The following is a 24734-nucleotide window of genomic DNA, read 5'->3' on the forward strand; positions in this document are numbered from 1 at the left end:
CCAGCCATACCTTTCTTGGGATCTTCGTCATTTGCAACGTCAAGTTCTCCCAGATCTTCAGGCAGATAGTCTTCTTCGCATTCGTCAGCTTGGGCACCATTGTCCTCATCCTCCACTTTATCAGCCGAGGCATCATTCCCCTCGTATTGTTCAATGTCTTCATTGTCGTCTTCTTCGCCGTCCGATACAGCATCTCCGTCACAGTAAGGATCATCCCACACCTTGGGCTTCATTTCGGTGTGAGTCTCGACGTTAGCGAAATCGAGCTTGCGCGCGTCGCACCGCCTGATAGTCGGCCGACTGACATCGACGGCGTTGACGTCCACAGAGAGCGAATCACAGAACTTATCCGGGGTGGCATGGCTGTCATTCCACTGAAGAACACAGTGTGCATATCTTGGACGTCGGTCTTCAGGTTTGAGATCAAAAGGCCAGCCGGAGAAAGCTTCGAGCTGTAGCAAATATTAGACAATTGTAGCATGGGCTACCTTGAAGAACATACAAATAATTCGTAGGTTTTGGCTTCGGAAGCGGTAGCCATGTCCGTCAATTTATTCAGTCGTTCTTTGCTGGGCTGGAGCTTTCTGAATTGCATCGGAGTGGTTTCGTTCCACGGCAAGAACTCGTTCATAAAGTCGCGGGCTGGCATCGGGCCCTGGGCCATGCCACGCGTCCCTTCAGCGAGCTCAAGACGCCTGTCTATCATCGTGGGGTTTTTGACAGCAAACGGTCCGTGACCAGCAGCTTTCTTTTTAATCGGAGTGTGTCCAACTGACGGGGGGGGGTCGGCGTTGGGAGCAACGGCAGGTTGGTTGGGAGGAGTTCGAGCACCGTCACGGGTAGAGTCTGACATTAGGAAAAAAAGTGAGAAGAGAGCAGAAATTAGGGAGAAGGTGATGAGAGAAGAGGACCTCCAATTCATCCATTATATATTGGATTTCAGTGTGAAGCGAGGCTGGTCCCAAATGAAGAAATTGCACTGTGCCACTCACGTTTAAAGGTGTCCTAGAGGGGAGACAACAAAGGAAATAGTGGCGTTCTATGAAAAAAAAAACAGTAATTGTAGGAAGAAAGAACAAAGAGAGACTGAAGCAAAGCAAAGTTCAAGAATCAACTTGCGGCAGCAGCGGCCCGCTCGATCGTTCAACCGGCATTTTCCAGTGGCTTGACTTTTTTCACAACTTTGCTTTGGATCGAATTCTCTCCTCTTAATCTCTTCAGGTTCGGTTGTATCCCTTTACTATATATCTCACATTCCACAATTCTCATTCGCTCTCCTCACAGTTCGTCACCCTAACTCACCCAATGCTATTCAATGACTCATCCCACCTTGAAGTTGTCCTTTATGGCACTTTTGTCGCTTCTTGTACCAATGTATAACCATGTCTAGAGTCACACTAAGACCAATGTGGACCTGTCAATAACTTAAACCCTGATACTATCGTCAGAAGTAGAAGGAGGTTTCGAAAAATAGTAGGTCGTAGAAGGCACTATTTTGTGCAGCAACTTGACGAGATCGGCCGAGTTCGAACACCATATTATGTTAACCAAAACACAGTGCTGGCGCAACGAGTTATTGCCAATGTTTCGAAGCTAGTGTTTAGTAGATGGAGGAAAACTGGCAGAAGGGCTGGTCGTCCCAAAAGAAAAGACCTTGACAAGCAAGGTAATTATGTCCTTCCCGCATGAACGGCTAGCGTAAATCGACTTATACAGCGGATCCCCTTTCCTTGAGTCAAACAATAAATTTGTCCGCAATTCTCATGCGGGGGGGCAATCCTTTTTCAGAAGCCTTCATTTACTACTTAAGGACATTTATGTCGAGTTTCGTGGCAGGAGGTACGGATGCGCTGACTTGGTACAAATCTGTGATTTGTGTTACGATCTGACTATATTGGGGTGTCTCAACTTTACCCATGAATATTGTGCAATTTTTATGCAATATTCCGCTTATTGGATACTCTTATTGACTAGAATAGACATACAGTATTTGCAACGATGATTGCTAGGCATGTTTAAATGAACGTGGGGGGATCCACTGTAGATATATAAATAGCAAATAATGACCCTTCTCAGGCCTTCTTCACCACATACCTATCCCAACCTGGATACGCCATATTCTCCCTCCTCAGCTTCTGCATCTCCGCCTCCCTCGGCGTCAAATTAGTCTTCATCGTCATCGTCAATTTCTGCTTGCCTTTCTCCGTAACCTCATGATGATGCTCCCATATTGGTACATCATTCGTAGGCAGTATCACAATCTTCAGCTTCTGGCTGTCGCCTGGGACACGAGGAAAGGGCGGGGGTTTTATTGATTTGGGTTTGGCGATTCCAAGGTGTTCGTGCAGGTGCTCGAGGTATTGCTGGTCTGCCGAAGAGGATGACGGGTTGGGAGCATTGGTGTCAGGCGGTAATAGGTCGAGTAGTTCTGTTATGGCGTCATTATTTGACGGTTGGAATTTGAGTATGGCGCGCAAATCTGGAAGATGTCAGAAACGGCATGGATAAGCGGGCACCAAAGACACCTCTGATAGCGTCGTCTATTTTCCCGAGCATTCTTCGAGCACGCGCGCGACGGAAGTATCCCTTTCCGCTACGGTGCTGGCTTAATGCCTTCGTGCATGCCTTTTCTGCCTCTATCCAGCTAAATTCAACGACGATTGAGCAGTTATGAAAGACACCAAACATGCAGAATCGTACTTGTTGAGCTTCAGATACGCGGCAGCTAAATTCAGTTGGTAATGCGGCAGCTCAGGCTCAATTTTATGTGCCACTTGATAGTGTGTAATCGCTGTATCAAATAGTCCCCTCCGGAAAGCAGTGTTACCCTTGTAAGAAGAACATGAGCTATGACTTGGTGACATGGCCTGTGCACCCACCTGCTCCTTCTCTCGCTCAGCTTTGAGGAACCGCCACTCCATAATCTCTCCAATAGTCATACTGGGATCGATATCCTCATCTAAGTCCTCTGGGTCCATGCCACTGAAATCTAGCTCCAGCTCCCATATATCCTCCTCATCTTCGGTCTCCCAACCAAATACACCGCTCCCTCTTCCATCCCACTCCCTCTGCTTCCCCGAACGCACCCCGCTTTCCTCCTCGTCCTCCCTCACAGTCTTCTCGCACACTTCGCCTAGATGATCCGTCGAGCACCCACAATCACACCACTTTGTGGACAGCTTCTCCCTCAATACTTGGCCGTACCCTCGTACATCATACTCCCGCGCTACTCGCCAAAGCATCTGGGTGACCTTCTCATACCCCAATCGCACCTTGGGTCGCCAATCATGCTGCCACTCTAGCGGCACCTCGCTCCATCTAGCATATTTGTGCTCGCATGCCTCCTCCAGGGCTTCTATTCCCTCCTTGAGAGACCCTAGATGAGGTGGTTTAGACATAACAGGTGGCGGCATCGCCTCCAACACATCCAAATGCGTCTTCAGAGACGGATAATGCGGCAGCAGCTTCATCGAATGTAGACCGCGTTTCTGACATATAGCAACATTGTTTGACATAGCCTGAAAGGAAAGTACGTCAGTCGGTATCGCAAAAACAAGACTCCGATGCGTACGAAATGTCTCAACGCCGTATAACTCCACAAAACACTCTTCGTTGCAACCCTTTCACCAGCTTGACGCATGTCCATGCTGATCGCGGCTCGGAAAAAATCCTTAATTTCTTCACAGTCCGCATTATGTGCCGCCCAACTTGGACCACCCAATGTCACGCAACGCATCACAAAGGTGGGCAGATGCACAAGAGCGATATCATGAAGACGTGTCGAGAACAGGCGCGCGATGTCCTGTTCATAACGGAGGAGCAGGATGCGGGAAATGGCGCGTTCAAGCTGAGTGACAGCTGACATAGCCTGCGTTATGCTGCGGTCAGCGTTGGGATTGGGACGGTACGGATGTCGGTGCTTGAGTACTTGCTTGGGGCCATTACCGCCATTGTTGGAGCCCTTTCCGGTCTTCTTGGGAATGGGAGTGCGCTTTTTGATATGAGAGTATTTTGCGGGCATACTATACTGAGCAGGAGAGTTTAAATACTCGGTTCATGAGAATGAAGAGCACGTACAGATTCTGTGTGAAGAAAGTGGGACTCTAGTCAATGGCAATTACGCCACGTAACGGACCTGTGGTGTTACTCCACGTCAGGTATCTCGGACAAAAGGTGACGGATTCCAACAAACCAACGAGATGTATTCTCTGTCTATTAAGCACTCAGCAGCGCCTACAGCATGAAATCACGAAATACGCACCGCCGTACGTTGCCACGGTAATATCAGCAAAATGGGACCGAAAGATATCCGGTCACTCTGCTTGTAATTACAAAGTACCGCCGTAGCCGTGGTCGAAAAGAAAAACAGGTAAAATCCTTTCCCGAACTCGCTTCGAAGGGTCGGTCACAAGCTTTCCAGTCCTGTGCCTATCCAGCATTAATAGAAATATATAGAACACCAGCGCTAAACACATACCTTTACGCGCTGAGCAATGTAGCAAGGTCTCTCGGTATCTTCCCAAAAGGTCGCAAAGTCTGAGGATGAGATTCTTCTCGTGGTCTTTTCCCTTGCAGCTGAACGCCTTTCAGCTATTGAAAACAGCGGTCAGAGCAAGAAGAAATATTGTGCGAATATACTCTGGAACTCGCCGGGCTATACAACACGTATATTGCGACGGCGGTCGTCGAGGATTGAAAGGAGATTTGTCAAGCAGAACCCACGAATTATTTCTGGAAATAATTTATGGACATTATATAATCAGACATTTATGTATCGGCCCGACTTCCGAGAGTCCTAGATTTGAAATGGTCTAACCGTCGGGTCTTATTCATCCCTTCGGCCGAAGTTACGCTCAACTCGCTAGCGCGAATTTTGACACCAGATCAATAAATCCTAAGTAGCCAGCAGATTATCTAAGGAATGATAGCAGATTCAGTGGGGGGAACGTATTACATTGGACGCGAGTCACCCAACGAGTAAGAGATCCAAATATGGCGACTTTATGGTCCCTGGTGTGTCTGTTTGATCAGCACCTTATTAAAGTTAAGGAGAGTAGAGTATTTGATAAAGTACGTATGACACAAACCCATTTACCGTGTGTCTATAAGTACCGTATATTCATAAATTCCCCGAGGCCTCCCGTACCTGCAAAGACCGGCCATGATGTAACATCGGCAGCTGCCTTCGTACCCAAGACTGCATGAAAAGGAAGTCGGACATATTTTCATGGTCCGCATCAAGAGCGATCCTGACTTCTACCGCAGGAGTGCCAGTCACGCCCACTCCACAAAGAGACGAGTCGATGTGTGCCCACGCGTCAATAGACTCGTTGTCGAACAACGAAGCTAATGGCACGCTAGAACCTGTCTCCAACTGAAGGGTGATGGAGATCTCAACTGGTTCCCAGCCTTCTGAGGCTACAGCGGCGCGGCTGAAATTGTTTGACCACCACTGTAGTGATGGTGAAAACCTGGCGGATCCAGTTGTAGTTACAAGGAATGAAATCTCAGATACGCCGTTGAGGGGCACGGATCTCAAGGCTTCCTCTGTAGAGATGTTAGCAAACAGTTACAATGCCAGAAGCAAGGAAGCATACCGAGACCGTGACAATCCCCAACCGAAATCGATCCAAGCATACCGCCGTCAGATATGACCAAGCAGTTCCAAAGTTTATCCAACCCCTCCACTACTGCATCCGAAGAGACGCAAACTTCATTCAGCCAGAGTCTTTCGACCATATCCATTCGAATGGGGGGACGAGAACCAAACAATATATTCAGCACCTCAGCGTCACCCTCGGACTGTACGTCAAGCATCAACATGCTCAAACGACACTCTTCAGCAGGCTGATCCCTAGTTGACCCATCCGATGACCGCGTACTGGATTCAAAGGTAATATTCCCTAAATCCAAGACTTCCAACGAATCTGAAGAATACCTCAGCAGCGCCCGAAACTCGTCATCGGACCCGAAGCGTACAGAATCCAAATGAATTCTGGTAAACTTCTTGCTCGTAATGGCTGAGCGACTGGTATCTGGAAGAGAGGAAAATATGACGAAGACCATGCTAATGTCTGTAACATTAACAAGGGCCCGCATCACGCCTGGAAATGTCGGCTCCGTGGGGATCCACAAATGATCCCAGAGACCCTCACATATATTGAGCGTCCGTACAAGTGGTGGAATATGAGGTGTCGATTCGACGAGATTGTGGAAGGCTCGACATGCGTTCGGGGAGTGGGGTGAACTCGGCGGATGAAAAGAAAGTATGGAAAAGAGAATTCGTAGGCAGTGCGGACGAAAGGATCTCGAAACCCGTGAGAGTGCTCGTATAGATTCACGATCTATATTCGAGTCAAGTGCCTCGAGAATGGTATCGACTACTTCCCTCGAGATCGAACGAATAGGCATATTGACAATGGAAACTTGGAGACGGACACTAGAATATAAGTGTGAGTGTGACAATTATGCGATGGAAACAAAAGCCTTTTTTCTGGAACTTGCGCAAAACGGGACTATTGCACAGCCTTTGCTCTTTAACACCTTGCATCCTCAGCATGCGCGGCAGGCATCGGACAAAGATACGCGCAACTCCAGAACGGATCCATGGACGTTAAGTCGTAATTTCGATATCTCAAGGACGTGTTATCTACGCGAAATCGCACGAACTCAAGTTCGTGGGAGTAGATCTAGGAGAACATACAGATCGCCCTAACCACCGTGATCCGGAAGGGCTCCCGCTCAGATCTTCGTCATTGGACTATTACATCGCGGGAGAATACTGGGGATACCGGAGAGCATCAGATAACAGGGAAAGAAAACCCAACTCGTGTGGATGGATAGCTGAGACTAGAGCTCCGCCATTGCTAACGGAGCATCACTGTGCCTATCAAAAGGACAGATAATGCATCTAAATCACTTGCTAGATGCGTCGCAACGATATGGCAATTGAAAACGTATTTCCTAGGGCGCATGGCATGATAACATTCCAGATTACTTGAAGAAAGGCATTTATCGTCCTTGTTTGTACAAGCGGACCCAGTTCGATGGTCGTTCGTCCCGTGTAAGGGTCGCATTTGACCGACAAAACCCTGGATTTTGAACAGTGCAATCTTGTCATAAGCATGACCGACTTATCATTAATAACCTAAGAATTCATCAGTAATAGTTAAAGAAAGAATAAGCTGATGTTAGTTGCCTTGAATTGGACAATTACAGTCAGAATACTAGAGTCGGTGACAGGCCCACGGACTGCGGCAGCGCTTAAACTTGTCAACTTAGCAGCCACGGTCGCGTGACTTCGGTTACGGTCCGATATCGGGTTTTCCCTAAGTTCGCTTAGGATTAATCGGAATGGCAGAGAGGACCAAAGAGCCTTCTGAATTCCACCACGTCCTCTGAGTATAAAAATCGAAATGTCCGACTCTTGCGGACCAAACTTCGAACATCTTAGCTAGAGGCTTAAAACAGCTAATTTGATCCATCAATGGCTTGATTCCAACTTGATTCTGCCCTTCTGGAGGGTACGCCTACTATCATTCCAGCTAAAAGTGTGCTAAATGGTCCGGTTCTTTGCCTTCTGATAGTAAATCCTCCATACTTAGTAGGCAAAATCTAGACTTCAGACTCAGCAAGATACCAAGCACTGGTTCGCCATTACTTTGCGATCCGTATATTTTCACCTGTCTGCTGAGGTGTTCTCTACTAGTCCGGCAGCGAAAGAAGTGAACATATAGTGTCCAACGGATAGAATAGGTGGTTCTCAGGATCATTGACAAGGGTTCTCCCGGGGAAGTAAGTTTGCGGCGGTAAGTCGTCATTTGATACTTCTGTAGTAAAGTTGGTAGTCGGTATCGACCCTGTCTTGAAATCCACTCCGGCTTAATTCGACACAAGGCCTTAATTCAGAAACCAAGAACGTTTGTATTCGTGGGGTGCACTTGGTCGATTGCCAATGACAGGCACTGAAGTACACGTTTCATGAAAAAAAAAGGAAACCGAGAATACTCAGTAACAGCAGTCCCATGTTATCCTTTTATCCCAATGTAATTCGGAGATATCTGCCAATCAGAAACACGCGCCCCTACTTCCACCTGGTTTGCCCTTGGAAATATCCAGTAACCTGGCCAACCTATAGAATCATCCATTCAGTGAAATGATTCATATATAGTTCAAATGAAAAGAAACCGCGGGGTGCCTCCGCACGTCCCGTGCCCAACGGACTACTACTCTATCGCCGAAACCTTCCTGTGTAACGGCGAACATGGCAAAAAAATGGTTAACTGTCAAGGTGATTGCCTTGATGAGAAGGTTTCATGATCTTCTACGGCGTCGGGAACAATGCCCTGGTCTTGTTGAGAATACGTCCATACGGTGGGAAGGGGGACCTTCGAATCATAGTGAGCATATCGAAGATACTGAGGTGGCCAAGGCCCATGGTTAGTGTAGCCAGATGTGGATGTTGCACTTGAGCTGTACAGACCGACATGTCTCTCGACAGCGACCTATGCGGTGGACTGTCGTCGTACATAAGCATTCAAGACGAAGGCATCAAACACGCGTGGAATCTCTGACAGCGCAGATGCTCAATCAAGTTTAATGAATAGGGATACAATGTTAGAGCAAAGTCTCGTGAAGAATAGCTCGCGCTTACCTGGTTTAAGTGTTCCTAGTTAGTACTTCATGCCGGGCGGCAAAGCATCACCTTTCGGTACAATGCGCGCAAATCTCGCTACTCTCCGAAGAACATCTGTTCCGCGAGGCGCATGCCCTGTTCTTTGGGGCCCGGCCGACTCTCTAGGCAACTACTATTCTCCCACCTGACCTCGACTACTTACAATAGTGATCAGATATGAACAAATGACGGTAGAAATCACCAACGAGACTCCCGATTCATAAGTACCTTTCATCTTTCCCAGATGGACGCGATTGTGCAGGTCATCAGCCTCTACCATACTCCTGATGATCAGCTGAACATGGATGGCATTGTATCCTTGCGTAATGAAGGCGCGGCTACTCGCGGGGTGGCACAATCGACATCCCAAACAGTCGTTAAGTAGCGTAAATTTGTTTCTTCGCCAACAAATTTCTCTGCTCTCTACGCCGTTCATTATCTTCATACACAGTGAGACATTGAGACATTCACCATGTAACTCACCAAACAGCATCATTCCTTCGGCTTGTGCCATGAGATAACCAGCCTAGATATCGCCGTAAAATTTGGACTTTTACATAACGATAGCTCCCCGAGCTGCGCTACCGCATCCATGGAGTCGGATCTGCGCGAGCATCGGAATGCTAAGCCAATTGACTGAAGCGCAGTTGATTCCTTGGGTCAGTCCCTTGAGTCAGAATGGCGGGATGTCATCACTCATCAGCGGAGACTATTGCATCGAAATTCGGTTGACCACCGAGACTCCATAGCACAAGCTTGAAGGAATACACCTCTGCTCGTACGTATCGAAGTAAGAGTCCAGCGAACTGGGCAACAAAATCTGAGGGAAGACACCCAATCTTGCGTGACTGCACTGAGGACGTGCATGTCAAACTTGTGTTCGAAATAGCACATGAAAACTTAAAGAACAATGTATCATACACACAGCGGCTGCGGTTTCTTTCACTGACGTACGTAGTTTAGTTACGCCTTGTTCTTCAGCTGAGCGCTTTCCCAAAGACTTTGGTAGTTTGGGTCCGATGGCTTGATACCATTTCCCCATTGATGCAGACTCTCTTCACATTCGGCCTCACTGACATATTCAGCCTGAACCGTCACAGCTAAGGGCTTGGACTCGAGAATCTCCCTCGCGAAGTAAGGAAGCTATTATCGATATTCAATATCTTACCAAAAAGCGATGCGAAAAGAACACCATACCTTGAATTTGCGATCGTTAAGGAACCAAGCCGCGGTGAACATCATAGCCAACATGATCCTATCCTCATTACTGGTGTTAGGCATACCCGCATGCCAGATACGCTGATCGCGCAACATTACACCTCCCGGCTTGCATACAATCTGGATGGGCGGGCGGAATTTCCTGCGCTCCTCGACGAGCTCAGGACGGATAAAGCATAGAGGCTCGCGTGATGTCGGGTACTGCGCAGGCCACATCTGGTCACCCGGATCAGTAGTAGCATGGGAACCAAGCCACATTTCCGTCGACCCATTCTCCGGTGTGAATTCAGAGAGAGGGAAGTTGGCGATAATGATTGAGGGAGCGAGAGGATGGATGAATGAACTATCTTTGTGCACGTCTTGACGTTCCGTGGTCTGCTTGTTAGCGTTGTTGCCGCTTATAAAGGACCAAGAGGCGGAAGGACCTGTAAACGGTCCGGTGGGAACAATAATCAATAGAGGCGCTGCAGCAGACTTACCCAAATAGTACGAAACGACCTGGTGAACGAATGCATTGGCATATACGTCCTCAAAGAAGAGAGACCGGGTGGCAAGTGGAGGAGACTGAAGGAAGTTCGCTTGATGACTCAGACTCAGACCGCCAAGTACACAATAAGCCCAAAATCATTACATACTGGCGACACCTTGATTATACTGGGAGATGTCGTCCCCCTTCTTGGCCTTCAGGATCTTTGCTTCATCCAGCATCGCAAGTCGAAGCTTCTCAACATGTTCAGGATCAACTATGACGAATGAGCTTCAGAATATGATCTTCCTTCGACAAAACAGCGCACCGATATTCTCTAAATAGACCGCACCATCGCGATTCAAACCTTCGATTGCTCGTTGCAGGCTACACTTGGAGTATCTCCCTTCAGCACGTTCTGCATCAGACAGTGAGACGATAACAGGTTGATCAGACATTGACCAAAATTTAGGGTTCCTCGGATGAAGTGCGAGAAACGCTATCTATATAGATGCTAGCCCTGTCCTATTCGCTTTTCCGGTAGATAAGACAAGTCGCCCTATCTAGGGCGTAAGATAGGGTGACAAGAGATCGGCATTTCGTTGTTTGTTTATAACATCTTCATTGTTTAACATCAACAAGGGACTGACCAATGGCGGGTTGGAATTTTGGAGACATCGTCAATACAGCAGTATGTATGGGGAGGTGATGGATGAAAAATGGCGGCGTTCATAAGAAAGGAGGTGCCCGCGGCCATCGTACAGCGGCGGAGCCGCGGATATTCTCCGCATCGTAGCCGGATACGGCCCGGGCGTGCTCAGAAGGCGATTCAAAAGCCTTCGAAATTGTCGCCGCCGGCAAAAGCCCCTCCCTGGACGACCTCCTGGGACGCAGAGGTGTCTGTTGAAGGACAGCATCATTATCCGCCTCGAAAGTCGTAGTGAAGTTACACGGGCCCGCTGGAATAGCATTGGTTTCGGAGAGGAAAGAAGATCGAAGCACATGAGAAAAAAGACGATAAACGACAATGCAAGGCTTCAGTGAAGGCATTGGCTGGAATAGCGATAGTCGCGACCGACAAGTTTGTTGCGGAAATGCGATCTCCCACGAAATAAGGATGCTTGGGTGGGCAGGTAATTGAACGTGGGAATGGTTCAGTCGTGCAATGATTCAATTTCTTGCGTACTGGTGTCCAAATATTCATCATAGGAATCCTTGTAAGAAGCTAAAAAGAAAGTGAGCGAATGCTTCAGCAGCAGCATCGGAATAGGATATACCTGGAGTCTGCGCTCTGGCTCGATACTGAGCTATCACTTTACGATTGTATTCTATGGTGGATAATTGGGCGTGTTTGATTGTACCTGCCAAAGAAGAGTGTCAGACGCGTACCAACAGTTTGATTTGAATACGAACCAGACATGTGTATAACATATGGAACAATCCGGATTCCATTTATCGAATCCAGCAATGTGATCCCTCCTCGAGCAACATGGTGGTGGTCCCTCGCGACACGGATAATACATATATTTGTTGTTGGCGAGAAATATTTGACTAGAACTATTATCAACACCATTAAAATCATATGGCAAAATAAAACAAACCAGTCAAAGAATCTGCTACACTACCCCAGCCTACATCGCTAAAATAATTTTGAATGCCTTCCTTCAAAGCAGCCCAGATTTGTTTTGCATCAAGCCGAGTCGAAACCCTTTGCTGCTCGCATACTGGGATAAGCTCTACCAAAAACCATCGATTCTGTTGGTAAATCCAGCACCTCTTCAGCTTTATTTTCACGATTTCACTGACCTTGAACCGAACCATGTCAAAGAGGTAAAAGAGGTGTGGGAATTACGAGAATCACAGCCACTTCGCTCGCATGGTATATAAATAGTTCGATCTCCCATTTGTGTCGTACTTGCATTCCATTCCCCCCTTTCAAGTTTTCTTTCTCTGCAATCATGCATCAGTGCATTCAATCCTTCTCTTTTTGTTCCTTGACCTGCTTCATCGCCGTTAATCATGCAGTGCATCACCGTTCTCCACCTTTTAATCTTTTGTAACTCTTGTTCCCTTATCGTTCTTTTCATCATTCATGATGTCCATGAGTATTTACGAGTATCTGACTACATACATGTAACATGATGGACAATGTCTAATACTCATCATCTTATTCCATCCCTCTAACAGCATCAAACCTGTGAGACATTCCCAGTTCCACATCTTTTCAGTGGCTATCACGGCAACATGGCACTTTTATAGTCTGTGACATATTTTGCAGCTGTAGAACTTTATTGGGACATGCCAGTTTCCGAATTCTAGATAAACTCTTTACTGTTCACCACCATGTTGATTCAAATTCTTCCTTCCGATTTTCCTGTCAAATCTGCTGCTATTTACAAATATTCAAAGGCAGAAGTAGTTCGCACTTTTCCCCTGGAGCTGAAGGTAAGAATACCTGTAAGGTGTTGTGAGACATATGCTTATCACATGTTTCACATAGGCTGGATAGAACATCATGTCACTCAGAGTACTGAAGAAGATTGGAAGGACGCTGCGATCACACTCAACACCTCCAATGACCTGTCAAGAAAGACTATCCCAAAACTTCAGCAGATCAAGATCAGACCGCAGCCTGCATGGCACTTGGATACATAAAACTCCATCAATTCCCAATACAGCTGTTCCATTGTTCAACAAAAACCCAGTAATGACCTCATCTAGGGCATTCGATAGTGCATTTTCGGTGGGTCAGGCATCGGTACTAGGCCAAGCTGTTGACATCTGGGATACATGACAACGCATCGGTAAACACCGGGGATGTTCCTTTGTTTCTCGGACAAGTATTTATAGGCTTACCTCATCACACAGCTCTTTCCTCAGTCCTTCTACGTCCTAACGTGTCGAGACTGAGGTGAGCCATCTCGTTTAATCTTCTAGTCCATACGTTACTCATTAGACCTGTAGCTACTGCCTCTACAGGTACTTAATATAGTCCTTCTATGTCCTAACGTGTCAAGACTGAGCTACTGCTTCTACAGGCTTTGGATTCTAACACAAGCGGCTGCTCAACAGGTGGCAAGTAGTGCATCCCTACTTGACCTTTCCAAGCATGGGTGTGCCAGCACCTCGACCTCAAGCTGAGACGCTACAGATGCTCTTCAATGCATCTGAGGAGATATTTGAGGAGGTAATTCTCCTCGATGGATCCACCGCATTCGAGGCATCAGTGTTGGTCACCGAGACACCATTCACCAACTCATACACTGTCAAAGGCAAATGGACAATCCCTCGTGATGGCATCGAACATCAAGTCGCAGTCATGGTGCTTCCATTCCAGAGTAGCACCTCATATGTGACGATTACAAAGATTAATCCTTGACTCTTCTTGCAGATAAGCCACCGATGTCCATCCTTATCTTGTGTGCAGTGCCGAGTCAAGAACACCAGTGAATACAGACTGCTTCCTGGTCTCGTCTGGGTGATCCTGGACAACACATATGTCTCAAGCATTTACATCCATGATATCATCACTGGAGACATCTTCAGCTGTACTCTCAGCAACGACGCTACTGCCAAAGCCATGCGTCTGGAGGGATTACTTGAAGGGTGTAAAGATATCGATTTCTTTCATTTGGTAGTCCTACATGTATAAATTGTAACAATTTTTATAAATTTGCACTTGTACCATCGAATTTTATGATTATTGTACATAGAAACATCTTGCATCTCAAATAACACCGTCACTCCTGATAGCGCATTGGCCAAAATCATGCTTCGTAAGGCCCTCTGGCTTAGGAAGAATATCCTGCAATGCAACTGAGAATCAAAAATCAGAGGAATCAAGAATCGATATACTGACATGCTCGAAAATACCCGTAGGCAATGCCAGGGTTACACATGCATTGGGAGAATCCTATCTTATATGTCAAACATCCAAGAGGGTTAGTCGTGAAAAAGAAACGTACGACTATAGCTCCCACGTGACTCTCAATTGGGGCTGCCGATAAAAGGAGATCTAGATATTCGGTTTGTAGAAGCGACATGCATATGTGAAACAGCGACTTACAGGCTTGTTCTCGAGCTATGGTGACCAGATGAGCATTATATCATCCAAAGATGTTAGAGAGAGGTTAGCACGTACTATATCCAATCTGGTAGCATAATCGTAAGCCTGGACTGATGATGCTGTGGCCATGAATTTAGATCACCTTCATCAAATACGCAATAGCATTCAAAGCTGCCTGTTTATATGCCACGGTTCTATTGGGGACTGTGAAATGCAGGATTTGACAGGCGGCTCATAACTCACGCATCCATATTGTATTGTTTTCCATCTCCATCTGCAAAGGCCATCAGATCAACAATGGCACCAACAGGAGATACAGACATACGATAATCGACACTTATTCCCTCAAAGATAAGCTACATACGGAAAGTTAGCTCAGGCCAAAAGCGATTCGATACGATGTGCTTGACTTTGGAGGAGTACAACGGGTCGATTGGAGAAGGCTACCGATGCTCTAGGTCAGCTGCTGAAGTGAATGAGCACATCCGGGAACGTACCATAAAGATGGGCTGTTTCAAAGCAAACTTCTCCACGCCGCCTTTGATAATGCTGGTACTAAAAGTTATGATGCCCGCCTACACGTTGTAATAAAATACCCCCCGAGCTAACATGGTTCGGCTCATACCATCTCAATAGCTCCGCAAAACGCGAGCTGCAGACATTCGGCTCAGCCCTGGGTCATTCAAATAGTTTGGCGCTTAACTTCTCCCTAGCAAGGGGAACAATATCAATATCTATAACTATAAAACTGACAGGATACACGTACATCTCCTTGGGAAAAATGCAAGTCACCGACCGACAAATTCGCTCCGGGAACGAACACCGGGAAATAACAACGAGAACCCCTGCAGAACACCAATCAAGAAAGTAGAAGGGGGGGAAAAATGGGTCACAAAGGACCTTGATAGGTTCTTGATCTATCCCCACGAGTCAAACAGTCTGTTGTCCGCGAAAAAAAAAAAACAAGAAGCTTGAACGTACATCACAATTCCCCCCATGTTCCCTCCCGGGCACAGTCCTAGCCCCATTCTCCATAATCGATTTTCTCACCTCGGGGTCGAGATTATCCTGGCCGACATACGCGCCCACGGGATTCGGCGCATACGCGACGGGCGGGACGGCATCTGCATGCTCTGCAATCAGCCCGCACTCGCGTTTGTTCCACGTAGCGAGAAGGTCGGCGGAGGGTGCGGTCCCGATCAGACCTGGGTGCGAGACCCCTGCAAAACGTACGCCGGGAATGTGTCGAGAGGTCGCGTACACGCCTTTGCGCTGTCGATCAGTGATACAGGACAAAGACAAGATTAGGTTAGGTTATGCGGGGGTACCTTTGAAGTCCCAGATGGCTTTCGCAGCACGGCTCTTGAACTCACGCGCTGGGTATCTAGTATCAGCAAATTGTATCTCGTGCGTAGGGAAAAGCACGAACCGAATAGTCCCCCGCCGTTTTCAAGTTCAAAGATTCCCTATAGAATAGGAACATCAGGGTGGTTTTTGATCAAGGGAAAGTTGGCGTACGGTGAAGCCCCAAGGCATCTTCTCGAACGGTGTCACTGATGAATGTATATTCAAATTGTGTTATCCGTATAGGAGAGAACGCCCCACCGTCGAGAATATCGACGACCAAGCAGTCGCCTGGTTCGGCGCCTTCGACGGCAATAGGCCCAGAGAGATTATGAATCTTGGTGAGATCAACGTCCCTGATATCGTCACTGCCTACAGACCAAGTAGTAGCATATAGCATGCACCATTCATGATAAAACTCACTGTCATTGTTGCCAATTTGAGCGCCGGTCCAGTCTTGTCCCAGACAGTTCAGAGGGACAGATGCGATACGGAGCTGAGCTCATACCAATACATTCCACCTTGAATACCTAAATAGCCTGTGAAGAACTGCATATTTTCCCAGGAGCGAAGCGCGACTCACCTCGCCAGTTTTTACCGTCGCAAATGGGGGGATGTCCGGGCTAGAAGAAGCTGCTTCAAGATAATGGCAACTGAGAATGAGGGGACGTACTGCCAGCGATTATGTATACCCTTTGCAGTGTGTCAGATAAGAGACTACTTCTAGTATGTTGTGCAAACCTTCTGCTGGTCGGCCGGTCTGTCAATCGCTCGCTATATGGGCGGTTGTATACTTAGGACAAGGAGATTAACCACGAACATGAACGGGTCGATCTAACAAAAGGCCTGTGTGTCAAGAACTGATATGGAATCACTTTCTGTACACACCTTCACCAAAGTCGGATGCGGGACAGAGTTTGCTTGCGTCGCCATAGTAAGCAGGTAATAGTTAGGGAGAAGATAACGAATCCTGAGCGCATGACACCAAGAAGCTGCCTTTATGATAAGCTACCCTGGAATAGAATCACATCCACGCGAGTCAAGCATCGCCATCATCACCTGAACGAATGACTCGGCATATACAACAAAGACATACGCATCGACTCGTCAGCTCTACGAGCCATTTCCTTGTTGGTCGCCGAGACTTGCGAGTTGTTGTCGATAGGAGATGCCGGCGATTGTCCAAGTCATCACGGGATACGATAAAGAGGAACACATTGAGAATAAGCGCACATATACGCAGAGAAGTACTAGATACACAAGTTGAAATACAGACAAAGTTGGTGTGTGGGGGAGGGTATCAACTTGAAGGGGGAAAATTACAACTGTTTACAAACGCGGCGATGTCGCCTTTAAGGAATCTGAGGAGGGAAAAAAGAGCCTGCGATGGTAGTGTCGACGAGGCGACCCGGAGGCGGAACTCCAGTTCTCAAAGAAACGACCTTGAGAATCTGGTATTGGCGGTAGGGGCTTCAATTCGACGATATGATGAAAAGACGAAGGCGACATGACCGGTGCCGGGTCCTGGGATCATCTCGTTGGTCACGATATCAACAAACAAACAAGAGAGAACAACTCACCCTAGTTCTTGGCTGATGGTGGTGGTGGTGATGGCGCGGTGTGTGTTTTGGAGAACGGTATGTAGAATGGCTCTGATTGGACGAGGCGGGGGTACGTTTTCGGGACCGACGTGTGCTTCCCAACGAAATGAAACTGAATATCGAAGCAGATCCGCGACTCCGCCGACGCGCATCTCTCAGTTTTTTCTAAGTTACAATTTTTTTTTTCACTTTCCGCTCCATTTTCCCAGTGATTCAATACATAGCTTACCTGAACGTCCTTAAGAAGCTGTCTCGCATTATCACACCACTCCTGCGGCTTCTGCCGACCTTTGGTAAGCTTTCGCAGTACTGGAGCAACAGTAAAAAGCCTAGAGGAAACATAAACTTAGCAATTCAGATTCCAGAAAACAAAAAAAAAAAGAAACAAAAAAAGGTTGGCTCACTGCGCCCATCTGGTATCCAACGACGGCACATTCGACCCCAAAGACCCCCGATGCTGATGGATCAACTCTGAAGCATTTTTCAGATATCCGTGTCCTTCCACGACCTTGGACGCCTTGAGGTTGCGTCGTGCCGCGAATCGATTATTACGCGGATACCTGGGCTGCACAGGTGGCGGTGCCTTGCGCAGCTTTCTGGGCCTTCGAATGAAGGCCAGCAGAGGGCCCCTGTCCTCACGGGCGTCTGCATCGTCGAAACGGAGGTTCCTCGAAAGCCAGCTTAGGCTCATCGTAGTAGGCGGTCGTCAGAGGTCATGGTAATAACCCACAAAAAAGGTCCGCGGAGCTTTACGTACTGAACCGAGTTGCCTCATGTTCATGTTCATGTTCAGGACATCAATTGCAATTCTCGTCCGCCGATCCCTATCAAGGAATCTTTTGTCTCTCTGCTCATCTGTCGACGATTCAGTTGTACATTCTTGTCTGATCTGCTCTAATGTTGTATTGTTGTCAACCAGCCATGGTCCTATCGGTGACTCGGGTGGCTCAGCTTCTCGTCATTGCCACTTTTTTTTGGTCTGCAATCCAATACGGACAATAATGTATCTGTCCGTTATGTACTAGTCCTTACTCAGGACGCCCCATATAAGATGGTACCTTTCTTTCAGTTCCCCCCCCCTTAGATTCACAATGAAGTTCTCCTTAAAGGCACTCAACAAGGTGGCCCAGCGCAGATCTATCGGTCTCAAAAAACATTTCCTGACCAAGTTTATACAGGACGCATTTCCAAGCCATGATCAGGGCTGCGACCCGGATGCTCAAGCTCAAGTACAAGATATACCCCACGGCCAGGTCCAAGAGGTACCAACGGAGGATAACCAATCGCCTATCTGCCGCGTCCATCCTCCAGCCGCGACCGAGGACGAAATCGAACCACCATGGGTATGGGGCCCAAAGCACACACTACTTCTGCGAGAGCCGGAGGAACCGTCCTTCCCCCCAGACAACGACGACCCCGATCCACTACTCTTCGTCGACCCATGGGATTTCCTCCTAGTCCACTCCGAGGGTTTACCCCACCCCAACTCGGAACCTCCTCCAGACTCGGTCCCCAGGCTTGGTTCCTTTGACTTCGAACTGGCAGAGTCGTCGTCTCTGGAACTAGACCCGAGTCCGAGCGAGGTAATGCTGTACTGTTCCAGCCTTTCTGGCTCATGGTCCCATGCTTGACATCGTGCAAGCCACCATGAATCAGACCCCCAAGTGATCGTGTTGTGACAGTCTATTCCTCCTTATTCTTGTAATGATAAGGAATCTTACAAGAATCATGTTCCATCATCTCATCCCGGGTCTATTGCTGTTTTTCACAATACAGCCAGTGCATCGAAAGATCCAGCCCCTTGATCAGTTACCATTACACTTCGAACATGAATGTAAAGACCAATTCAGATTCTCTTCCCCTTTGCTTCTTTCTTGTTTTTTTCGCACCACAGCATCTCAACGCGTCATGTACAAGCGCGTGACAAGCTTTGTCATTACATCAGAGGGGACATGCGTGTGAAGCGAAGGTGTAAGGAACCTGCCTTGCCCACTCATGTCATCCAAGGAATACATCCTATGTGACAACGCTGGGGAAGTAGCAGTAGCCGTGCCAGTTCTCTCCAGCTACACCCATCTCGCAGTAGACTGCGAGGGTGATCAGCTTGGCTGTAGAGGCGGGCGTCTATCCCTTCTAACTATAACCCCCATTTCCAACGATGCGCCCATCTACATATTCGACCTCCTCAGGCTGAAGAGGAAAAATATGCGGCGAATCTTTGATCTCCTCCAAGATGACTCGCGCGTGAAAATATTCTTTGATGGAAGGATGGACTATAGTGCGCTGTGGCATGAATATGCCGTTTCCGTAGCCGGTGTCATCGATCTCCAACTCGCAGATTTGCATTCCCGCCAGGACCGGGGGGAAACAGAGTCTATGCGGTTGGATCGCATTCGTGCTTTTCTTCCGCCAAGAATGGTCGCGGAAAGTCCAGACGAGTACCAAATGTTGATTTGCTTGTCGGGTCTGGCACGCTGTGCTCGAGAACATCTACAACATGACGAGAGAAAAGCTAGTGGTCAGTGGACCATGGAAACCCATCTCGTATCCATAACTAATACATACCTTTGCTCAGTCGATCACAGGAAGTGGCTCAAACGACCTTTATCGCAAGAGCAACTCGGATATGCTGCCCAGGATGCACAACTCATCGAAAGCGTCTACGAGCACTTCAAATCCCAAAATTACCTCACAGAAGAACTCCCAGAGCAAAGCGAGCGGTACATCACGTTCTGGGAAGCTGGGAAGCCGGAAAAATACCGGCATTTCGATTCTCACTGTTTGTTGCCTTTGGACATCATCGATTATGATGCTGGAAAACCCACACACAGGTGTGCAGGGTGCCGGCGATTTCTATCCGTGGACTGTTTTCCCGACGAAAACACCAGCTCGGGAGGGTTGTATTGTTGGGTATGCAATGCCATTCTGCGGAAGGAGGCATACGACAAGCAAAAGCACAACAATTCAAAAGGTGGTGGTAGACGCGGCCGTCGGCGTTAAGCTCGCATGTTCTGTTGTTCGGGTGGTGTATGTACTGAGCTTGTGGATAAAAAAAAAAGCACCGTTCGTCCTATTTTTCGTCGTAGTAGCAGTTAGTATGTTGACATTCTGATCGAAGCGAGCACTATGTAATATATGGTCAGGGTTCTTGCGAAAATAAAAGGTAGCGTCAGCGAGCCCGTCGCACCAAGGCGAGTCCAGAGGTACGGCAAGATATCTAATCAGCGTGGGCGTGCATGCTGTTGCTCAAACACAACACCAATAGATATGATGCAGCTGTGCTGCAGTGTCCTATGAGAGTTCAACCTCACAATGGGGATAATAAGAACGGACATGAGCGCCGGTCATCGGGCAACGCGTCTCTTCAGGTGCCCAGTAAGAATGATGTGTGACCATGATCTTAGGAGACCTTACCGCCACAACACGATGGTCCCAATCTCTCTAGAACCGGATAACATAACGTTGTCCTGACTGAGTGGTCAGGTGTTGCACACTCGCACCCGTACTGCCAACTTGTATATAGTATCAGAGTTAAGAAGCACATGGATTAAGGCGCATACAAAACTTACGTTGACAAGTCATTGGAGCAGTTGTCGCAGTCTTGAGCACCCGTAATGAGCCACCTGTTCGAGATGAGCTCATACAGATAACCGGAAGCACAGAGTTGAGGGGATAAATATTTTGTCGTCGAATGAGGCCGTCGAAAAAAAAAAAAGACGTGATTCGAGAAGTGAATGCTCAAGCCGTAAGCTCGTCACTCGGGACTCTGCGAAAATGAGTCTTCCGAAGACAATAAGCGCGCAAATCAGCTTCAGCAGGACAGGAGTAGAAAGAGACATACAAAGAGAAATTCTGAGACTTACGTAGACATTCCAGCTAATACGCTGCTATACCTTCGACCACCCGGGGTGAACTAACATACATGTTCTGAAACAACCACTCTGGTCCAGGTGGACCCGGGAGGTAGAATGGAGCTGAAAGGATTCTTGTAAATTGTTCGGAAGATTGTGCATTCCGAAACTCGACTCTCCAAGCAGTAGCCCGCTGTCATTCGTGGGACGAGGACTGTTCTGAACGCTGAGCTCCAAGCGCGCGGATACGGAATCTAGAGAATGTACCAGAGTCTGGGCCAATATGGCGGTGGAAGTAAGTGAAAGAGAGAACGTTGGCGGCAAGAAACGCCGCTCGCTCGTCGACGTCAGTCCGAATCGGACTTGATTCATGACGTCAGGCGAGTAGATGAAAGGCCTCGGCCGATCGGTTCCACACCGGTGCTTTGCCATCGGCCCGCTAGCCGAATAGTTGTCTGTCAGCTCCTAGAACAAACAAAGTTTCTCTCCTTTCCCACCGACGCGCAATGTGGTGGCCATTCACGTCATCAGAGCCCAAGAAAAAAGAAAGCGCGCCTCTCCGACAAGATCGCCAGAAATGCTATGAATTCCGAGATGCGTATTTTGCCTGTTTGGACCATGCAGGTGTTGTGAAAGCTGGCGATGAAAAGCCGAGTGGGTCATGTCTCTCTGAAGCGAAGAATTACGAGAAAAACTGCGCGCAGAGCTGGGTAGGTACTCTTTTTTGTCGTGTTGCGATCATTCCGGTTCTGACGAGATAAAAAGATTGAATACTTCAATCAACGGCGAGTGATTGCTGAAGCACAAAAGGAACGGCTAGCGCAGGCGGAGACGCAGGCGCAGAATGCTAGGAGATGACGGAATGACGAGAGTAATGCCTAGTTTGATGTTTCCGTGCAGTAATCACGCCTCATTTCGTTTCCTGTACGACTCCTAGCACCGTTCGTGTTTTATGCCGTTCTCAGCTCCCAACTGCGCCTATAGTTGTATATGGCCCTATTGTTCTTTAATTATGTATCACTTAGATCATCAACCACAGCCGATGTTTCGGCCCCCAGCTCTCCCCAATACCCGAAGGTAAGCAATGTGGATCACACTGATATGAAATCTTGGTTGATGCTTTCCCACTGATGAATGGAAAAAAAAAAAAAGTGGACCGTGGTCAAGGTGCGATTGTTTGATTTGACATTCATTAAAACTGACTTGTATATTACTCAGACGTATTTATATCACCCAACTTTTCAATAAACGAACAAGCCTTCTGCATTTTCTCCTGTGATGGCTGGTGTCGATCAAACCATTTGCCGCCAAATCACAAGCAACATACGAAACCAAATCATTCAGTGATAATCAGGACCCAAGTCTACCTCATTCATCACGCAGCCTGCTCCAATCTTCTCCGATAATCCGAGTTATTATGGGAACTTCTGTAACCAGCACCTGGCCGTTTCTTCTCTTCGCGGACCCCAACCGTTGCCCCTGTACCGAGATCTAGGTCGGGTCCGCTGATCAGCATTACGATCGACTCCAATTTCCAACCAACTCAGTTCTTGGACTGGACTCGTATATATTATACGGGCCCACTTGATACCATCGCGGGACAGTGCCTCTGGAATCAGGTTGCCCACTTTTCTCTATAAGTGCTGTCTGGACCTGGCGCCTGTCTATAATGTCCCCTCGCAGCACCCCCTCAACTCTTGCCTCCGCCATGCAGTCAACAAGAGAGCGATTGGCAGGCTACTCTGACTTCTTTGCATCCGGTCTACTTGCAAAGGCTCGTCGTGCCTACGAACGGCAGCGTCAGCCAGCTTCGGCTATCTTCCCCGAGTTCTCCATCACCCCATCACCCCAGCCAAAAGACCTTCGTCGCCATTCCAGCGTCTACAAAAGAATGAGCGTATCTGGATCCCTCGACACCGATTCCGACTTTTCGGTGCAAGAGAAGCGGCGGCGACGTTCATCAGTTGCCGAGTTCTCCTCGCGTCTCTTCGACCGAATAACGACGAATCCGTCGACCGGAGAGCGAAGGTCCGCGGATCTTGCCGCGAAAATACCTCGAAGAAAGTCCTTGCGCAAGCAGTCGGTGGTGCCAGATGACTCGGACGTCGTCTGGATAACTGCCCCGGAACCTCGTCCCGTGGAACCAACTCGTACACAGTAAGTCTACATTACTTCCTCCTCCCCATTTCAGCTCCATTAACCATTCATATTGTAGTAGCAGCTCTTGCAATTCAGATGAAATATCCTTTCACTCCCTGGACCCATTTACCGCTGCCCCCAATGCTCGTTCTATATATATTGAGATATCCCCACCTCCCCCAAAACTCGAATCCTTTCTTTCCTTCTCTGGATCTTCAATGAGTGGCTCAGTCCATAGCCTTGCATTTCCCCGTCGAGAACGACCGACGTCCATTCAAACCATGCCCCCTCCCTCGACACAGTCCCCGCGCTCCTCATTCTACAGCAATCGTCGAAGCACCATAGTGGAGTTTCCGAGGGTCTTGGAGGAAGAGGAATCTTGGATAGGTGATGATGATGAACCCCTGGATGAAGATGACCCTGCCAGGATTGACTGGCGACAGTTCCACGTCGAAGTCCTGCAGGACGGGTGATGAAACTTTATGCTATCAATGTCTCTTCTCTACACGTTATACTATACTGTTATATTTTATCGTTAGAATGATTTCGACGTTATTTATTATGACTATCTACGACTCTGTAATAATATTCGACCCAACAAACGTTTGTCGATCAGACGATCGACCACTGAGACACCGGCGCCCTTTGACCCTTGAGAATCATGAGATAACCGCCGGGTATGACTTTTGACAGTGGGCCGTGCGGAACATTTCAAACGGGGTATGGTCACAAGGGCAATGAGTCTTCCATAGCGAACGACGGATGGAACGTAGATTCAATTTCGAGGATGAAATAGACAATGATTAATTTATTCGGTTGAACAAAAGTGCCACCACGAAGAATGGGGCTCGCATTCGAGACGCGACTGGCGCGGTCACGAGACAGCTAGCCTCGTGCGCCACACTAAAAGGAGTGCGATGGCATGGTGTTTTCCTTCGTTCCCTCCACGGTATACATATCCCGAAGCCCACAATGATTATTCGGACCAAAACGCCATACGTAATCCGTTGCAACTTAGGTGTTTGTATTGCAGCATACCCTGGATCAGAAGTGCGACCACGCTTATTTTACTTTCAGAAGATGCGAGAAGGGGGGGATTCAATTACGTTGAATTGCCAGAGGGTCCTCGACAGTGCCGAGTCAGGACCGAGACCCCACTGGTGAACAAACAGTGCCTTATCGATCAGGTGTATTCTTCACTAGACCGACCTTCCCGCATGCCTCTGCACCTTTCATACCGCCGGTGTATTTGAGAGAGGAGTGGGGTAGCCAAGTTAAATGGAAGTTGATTGTTGCACATCACGGCTGATGTGGCGGGGGGGGGGGGGGGGGGGGGGCGACTCGTTCGTACAATCAGAACGAGAAGCGATGCACT

At 48.0% G+C, this 24734-nt stretch overlaps 12 protein-coding genes across 12 annotated transcripts; 5 read left to right on the forward strand and 7 right to left on the reverse strand.

The window, feature by feature from the left end:
• Positions 1-10: 10 nt before the first annotated feature.
• On the reverse strand, positions 11-853 carry BT62DRAFT_1007714 (uncharacterized protein; the record flags this gene model as incomplete). Its single annotated transcript, XM_043177373.1, has 2 exons — positions 11-452; positions 503-853. Coding segments are annotated over 2 exons (793 nt in total), but the record flags the coding sequence as incomplete, so codon positions are not given.
• A 1184-nt stretch (positions 854-2037) lies between these two features.
• Positions 2038-4308, reverse strand: BT62DRAFT_220125 (uncharacterized protein). Its single transcript, XM_043180106.1, has 7 exons — positions 4262-4308; positions 4078-4208; positions 3572-4027; positions 2880-3518; positions 2701-2828; positions 2526-2644; positions 2038-2479 (listed from the first exon to the last, which is right to left on the reverse strand). Exons 3-7 carry the CDS (start codon positions 4019-4021, stop codon positions 2073-2075), a joined length of 1743 nt encoding a protein of 580 aa, XP_043038184.1. The 5' UTR covers positions 4022-4027; positions 4078-4208; positions 4262-4308; the 3' UTR covers positions 2038-2072.
• Positions 4309-4753: 445 nt separating this feature from the next.
• Positions 4754-6638, reverse strand: BT62DRAFT_220141 (uncharacterized protein). The gene is made up of 2 exons (XM_043180107.1): positions 5598-6638; positions 4754-5547 (listed from the first exon to the last, which is right to left on the reverse strand). The coding sequence occupies exons 1-2, from the start codon at positions 6409-6411 to the stop codon at positions 5120-5122; spliced, it is 1242 nt and encodes a 413-aa protein (XP_043038185.1). The 5' UTR covers positions 6412-6638; the 3' UTR covers positions 4754-5119.
• A 2999-nt stretch (positions 6639-9637) lies between these two features.
• BT62DRAFT_920982 (uncharacterized protein) lies at positions 9638-10816 on the reverse strand (the record flags this gene model as incomplete). Its single annotated transcript, XM_043184265.1, has 5 exons — positions 9638-9817; positions 9872-10317; positions 10372-10470; positions 10528-10635; positions 10687-10816. The coding sequence occupies 5 exons, from the start codon at positions 10814-10816 to the stop codon at positions 9638-9640; spliced, it is 963 nt and encodes a 320-aa protein (XP_043038186.1).
• A 696-nt stretch (positions 10817-11512) lies between these two features.
• On the reverse strand, positions 11513-12179 carry BT62DRAFT_981488 (uncharacterized protein; the record flags this gene model as incomplete). Its single annotated transcript, XM_043189602.1, has 5 exons — positions 11513-11583; positions 11636-11719; positions 11772-11909; positions 11960-12113; positions 12165-12179. The coding sequence occupies 5 exons, from the start codon at positions 12177-12179 to the stop codon at positions 11513-11515; spliced, it is 462 nt and encodes a 153-aa protein (XP_043038187.1).
• A 1075-nt stretch (positions 12180-13254) lies between these two features.
• BT62DRAFT_220884 (uncharacterized protein) lies at positions 13255-14104 on the forward strand. The gene is made up of 3 exons (XM_043180109.1): positions 13255-13269; positions 13382-13680; positions 13750-14104. The coding sequence occupies exons 2-3, from the start codon at positions 13468-13470 to the stop codon at positions 14008-14010; spliced, it is 474 nt and encodes a 157-aa protein (XP_043038188.1). The 5' UTR covers positions 13255-13269; positions 13382-13467; the 3' UTR covers positions 14011-14104.
• On the reverse strand, positions 14086-16701 carry BT62DRAFT_899623 (Acetamidase/Formamidase; the record flags this gene model as incomplete). The annotated part of the gene is made up of 22 exons (XM_043183378.1): positions 14086-14163; positions 14218-14271; positions 14324-14373; positions 14425-14439; positions 14500-14509; positions 14567-14618; positions 14668-14698; positions 14750-14780; positions 14835-14867; positions 14922-14999; positions 15050-15076; positions 15185-15269; positions 15389-15689; positions 15753-15800; positions 15854-15890; positions 15943-15977; positions 16030-16140; positions 16192-16224; positions 16277-16298; positions 16352-16391; positions 16442-16461; positions 16657-16701. The coding sequence occupies 22 exons, from the start codon at positions 16699-16701 to the stop codon at positions 14086-14088; spliced, it is 1236 nt and encodes a 411-aa protein (XP_043038189.1).
• Positions 16688-18126, reverse strand: BT62DRAFT_220560 (uncharacterized protein). The gene is made up of 4 exons (XM_043180108.1): positions 17774-18126; positions 17599-17698; positions 17349-17534; positions 16688-17292 (listed from the first exon to the last, which is right to left on the reverse strand). Exons 1-4 carry the CDS (start codon positions 18058-18060, stop codon positions 17098-17100), a joined length of 768 nt encoding a protein of 255 aa, XP_043038190.1. The 5' UTR covers positions 18061-18126; the 3' UTR covers positions 16688-17097.
• Positions 18127-18160: 34 nt separating this feature from the next.
• On the forward strand, positions 18161-19211 carry BT62DRAFT_933736 (uncharacterized protein). The gene is made up of 3 exons (XM_043186608.1): positions 18161-18423; positions 18479-18490; positions 18548-19211. Exons 1-3 carry the CDS (start codon positions 18421-18423, stop codon positions 18998-19000), a joined length of 468 nt encoding a protein of 155 aa, XP_043038191.1. The 5' UTR covers positions 18161-18420; the 3' UTR covers positions 19001-19211.
• A 153-nt stretch (positions 19212-19364) lies between these two features.
• On the forward strand, positions 19365-20866 carry BT62DRAFT_970590 (ribonuclease H-like protein; the record flags this gene model as incomplete). The annotated part of the gene is made up of 3 exons (XM_043188986.1): positions 19365-19884; positions 19945-20731; positions 20784-20866. The coding sequence occupies 2 exons, from the start codon at positions 19365-19367 to the stop codon at positions 20367-20369; spliced, it is 945 nt and encodes a 314-aa protein (XP_043038192.1). The 3' UTR covers positions 20370-20731; positions 20784-20866.
• An 860-nt stretch (positions 20867-21726) lies between these two features.
• Positions 21727-22078, forward strand: BT62DRAFT_899530 (uncharacterized protein; the record flags this gene model as incomplete). The annotated part of the gene is made up of 2 exons (XM_043183373.1): positions 21727-21930; positions 21986-22078. The coding sequence occupies 2 exons, from the start codon at positions 21727-21729 to the stop codon at positions 22076-22078; spliced, it is 297 nt and encodes a 98-aa protein (XP_043038193.1).
• An 811-nt stretch (positions 22079-22889) lies between these two features.
• BT62DRAFT_1007723 (uncharacterized protein) lies at positions 22890-23832 on the forward strand (the record flags this gene model as incomplete). Its single annotated transcript, XM_043177374.1, has 2 exons — positions 22890-23377; positions 23436-23832. The coding sequence occupies 2 exons, from the start codon at positions 22890-22892 to the stop codon at positions 23830-23832; spliced, it is 885 nt and encodes a 294-aa protein (XP_043038194.1).
• Between the last annotated feature and the right edge of the window lie 902 nt (positions 23833-24734).

This window comes from Guyanagaster necrorhizus, assembly GCF_019112545.1.
Source record: "Guyanagaster necrorhizus MCA 3950 unplaced genomic scaffold BT62scaffold_17, whole genome shotgun sequence".
NCBI classification, from domain to species: Eukaryota; Fungi; Basidiomycota; class Agaricomycetes; order Agaricales; family Physalacriaceae; genus Guyanagaster; species Guyanagaster necrorhizus.

Coding starts and splice junctions, on each gene's coding strand:
- BT62DRAFT_220125 (XM_043180106.1), bottom strand. CDS start 4,021: ATGCCCGCAAAATACTCTCATATCAAAAAGCGCACTCCCATTCCCAAG. Junction 3,519..3,571: donor ATACGGCGTTGAGACATTTC/GTACGCATCGGA, acceptor CTTTCCTTTCAG/GCTATGTCAAACAATGTTGC. Junction 2,480..2,525: donor AATAGACGACGCTATCAGAG/GTGTCTTTGGTG, acceptor GACATCTTCCAG/ATTTGCGCGCCATACTCAAA.
- BT62DRAFT_220141 (XM_043180107.1), bottom strand. CDS start 6,411: ATGCCTATTCGTTCGATCTCGAGGGAAGTAGTCGATACCATTCTCGAG. Junction 5,548..5,597: donor TGGGGATTGTCACGGTCTCG/GTATGCTTCCTT, acceptor ACATCTCTACAG/AGGAAGCCTTGAGATCCGTG.
- BT62DRAFT_220884 (XM_043180109.1), top strand. CDS start 13,468: ATGGGTGTGCCAGCACCTCGACCTCAAGCTGAGACGCTACAGATGCTC. Junction 13,681..13,749: donor AACATCAAGTCGCAGTCATG/GTGCTTCCATTC, acceptor CTCTTCTTGCAG/ATAAGCCACCGATGTCCATC.
- BT62DRAFT_220560 (XM_043180108.1), bottom strand. CDS start 18,060: ATGAGCCTAAGCTGGCTTTCGAGGAACCTCCGTTTCGACGATGCAGAC. Junction 17,699..17,773: donor TTGGATACCAGATGGGCGCA/GTGAGCCAACCT, acceptor TGTTTCCTCTAG/GCTTTTTACTGTTGCTCCAG. Junction 17,535..17,598: donor AGCTTCTTAAGGACGTTCAG/GTAAGCTATGTA, acceptor ATTGTAACTTAG/AAAAAACTGAGAGATGCGCG.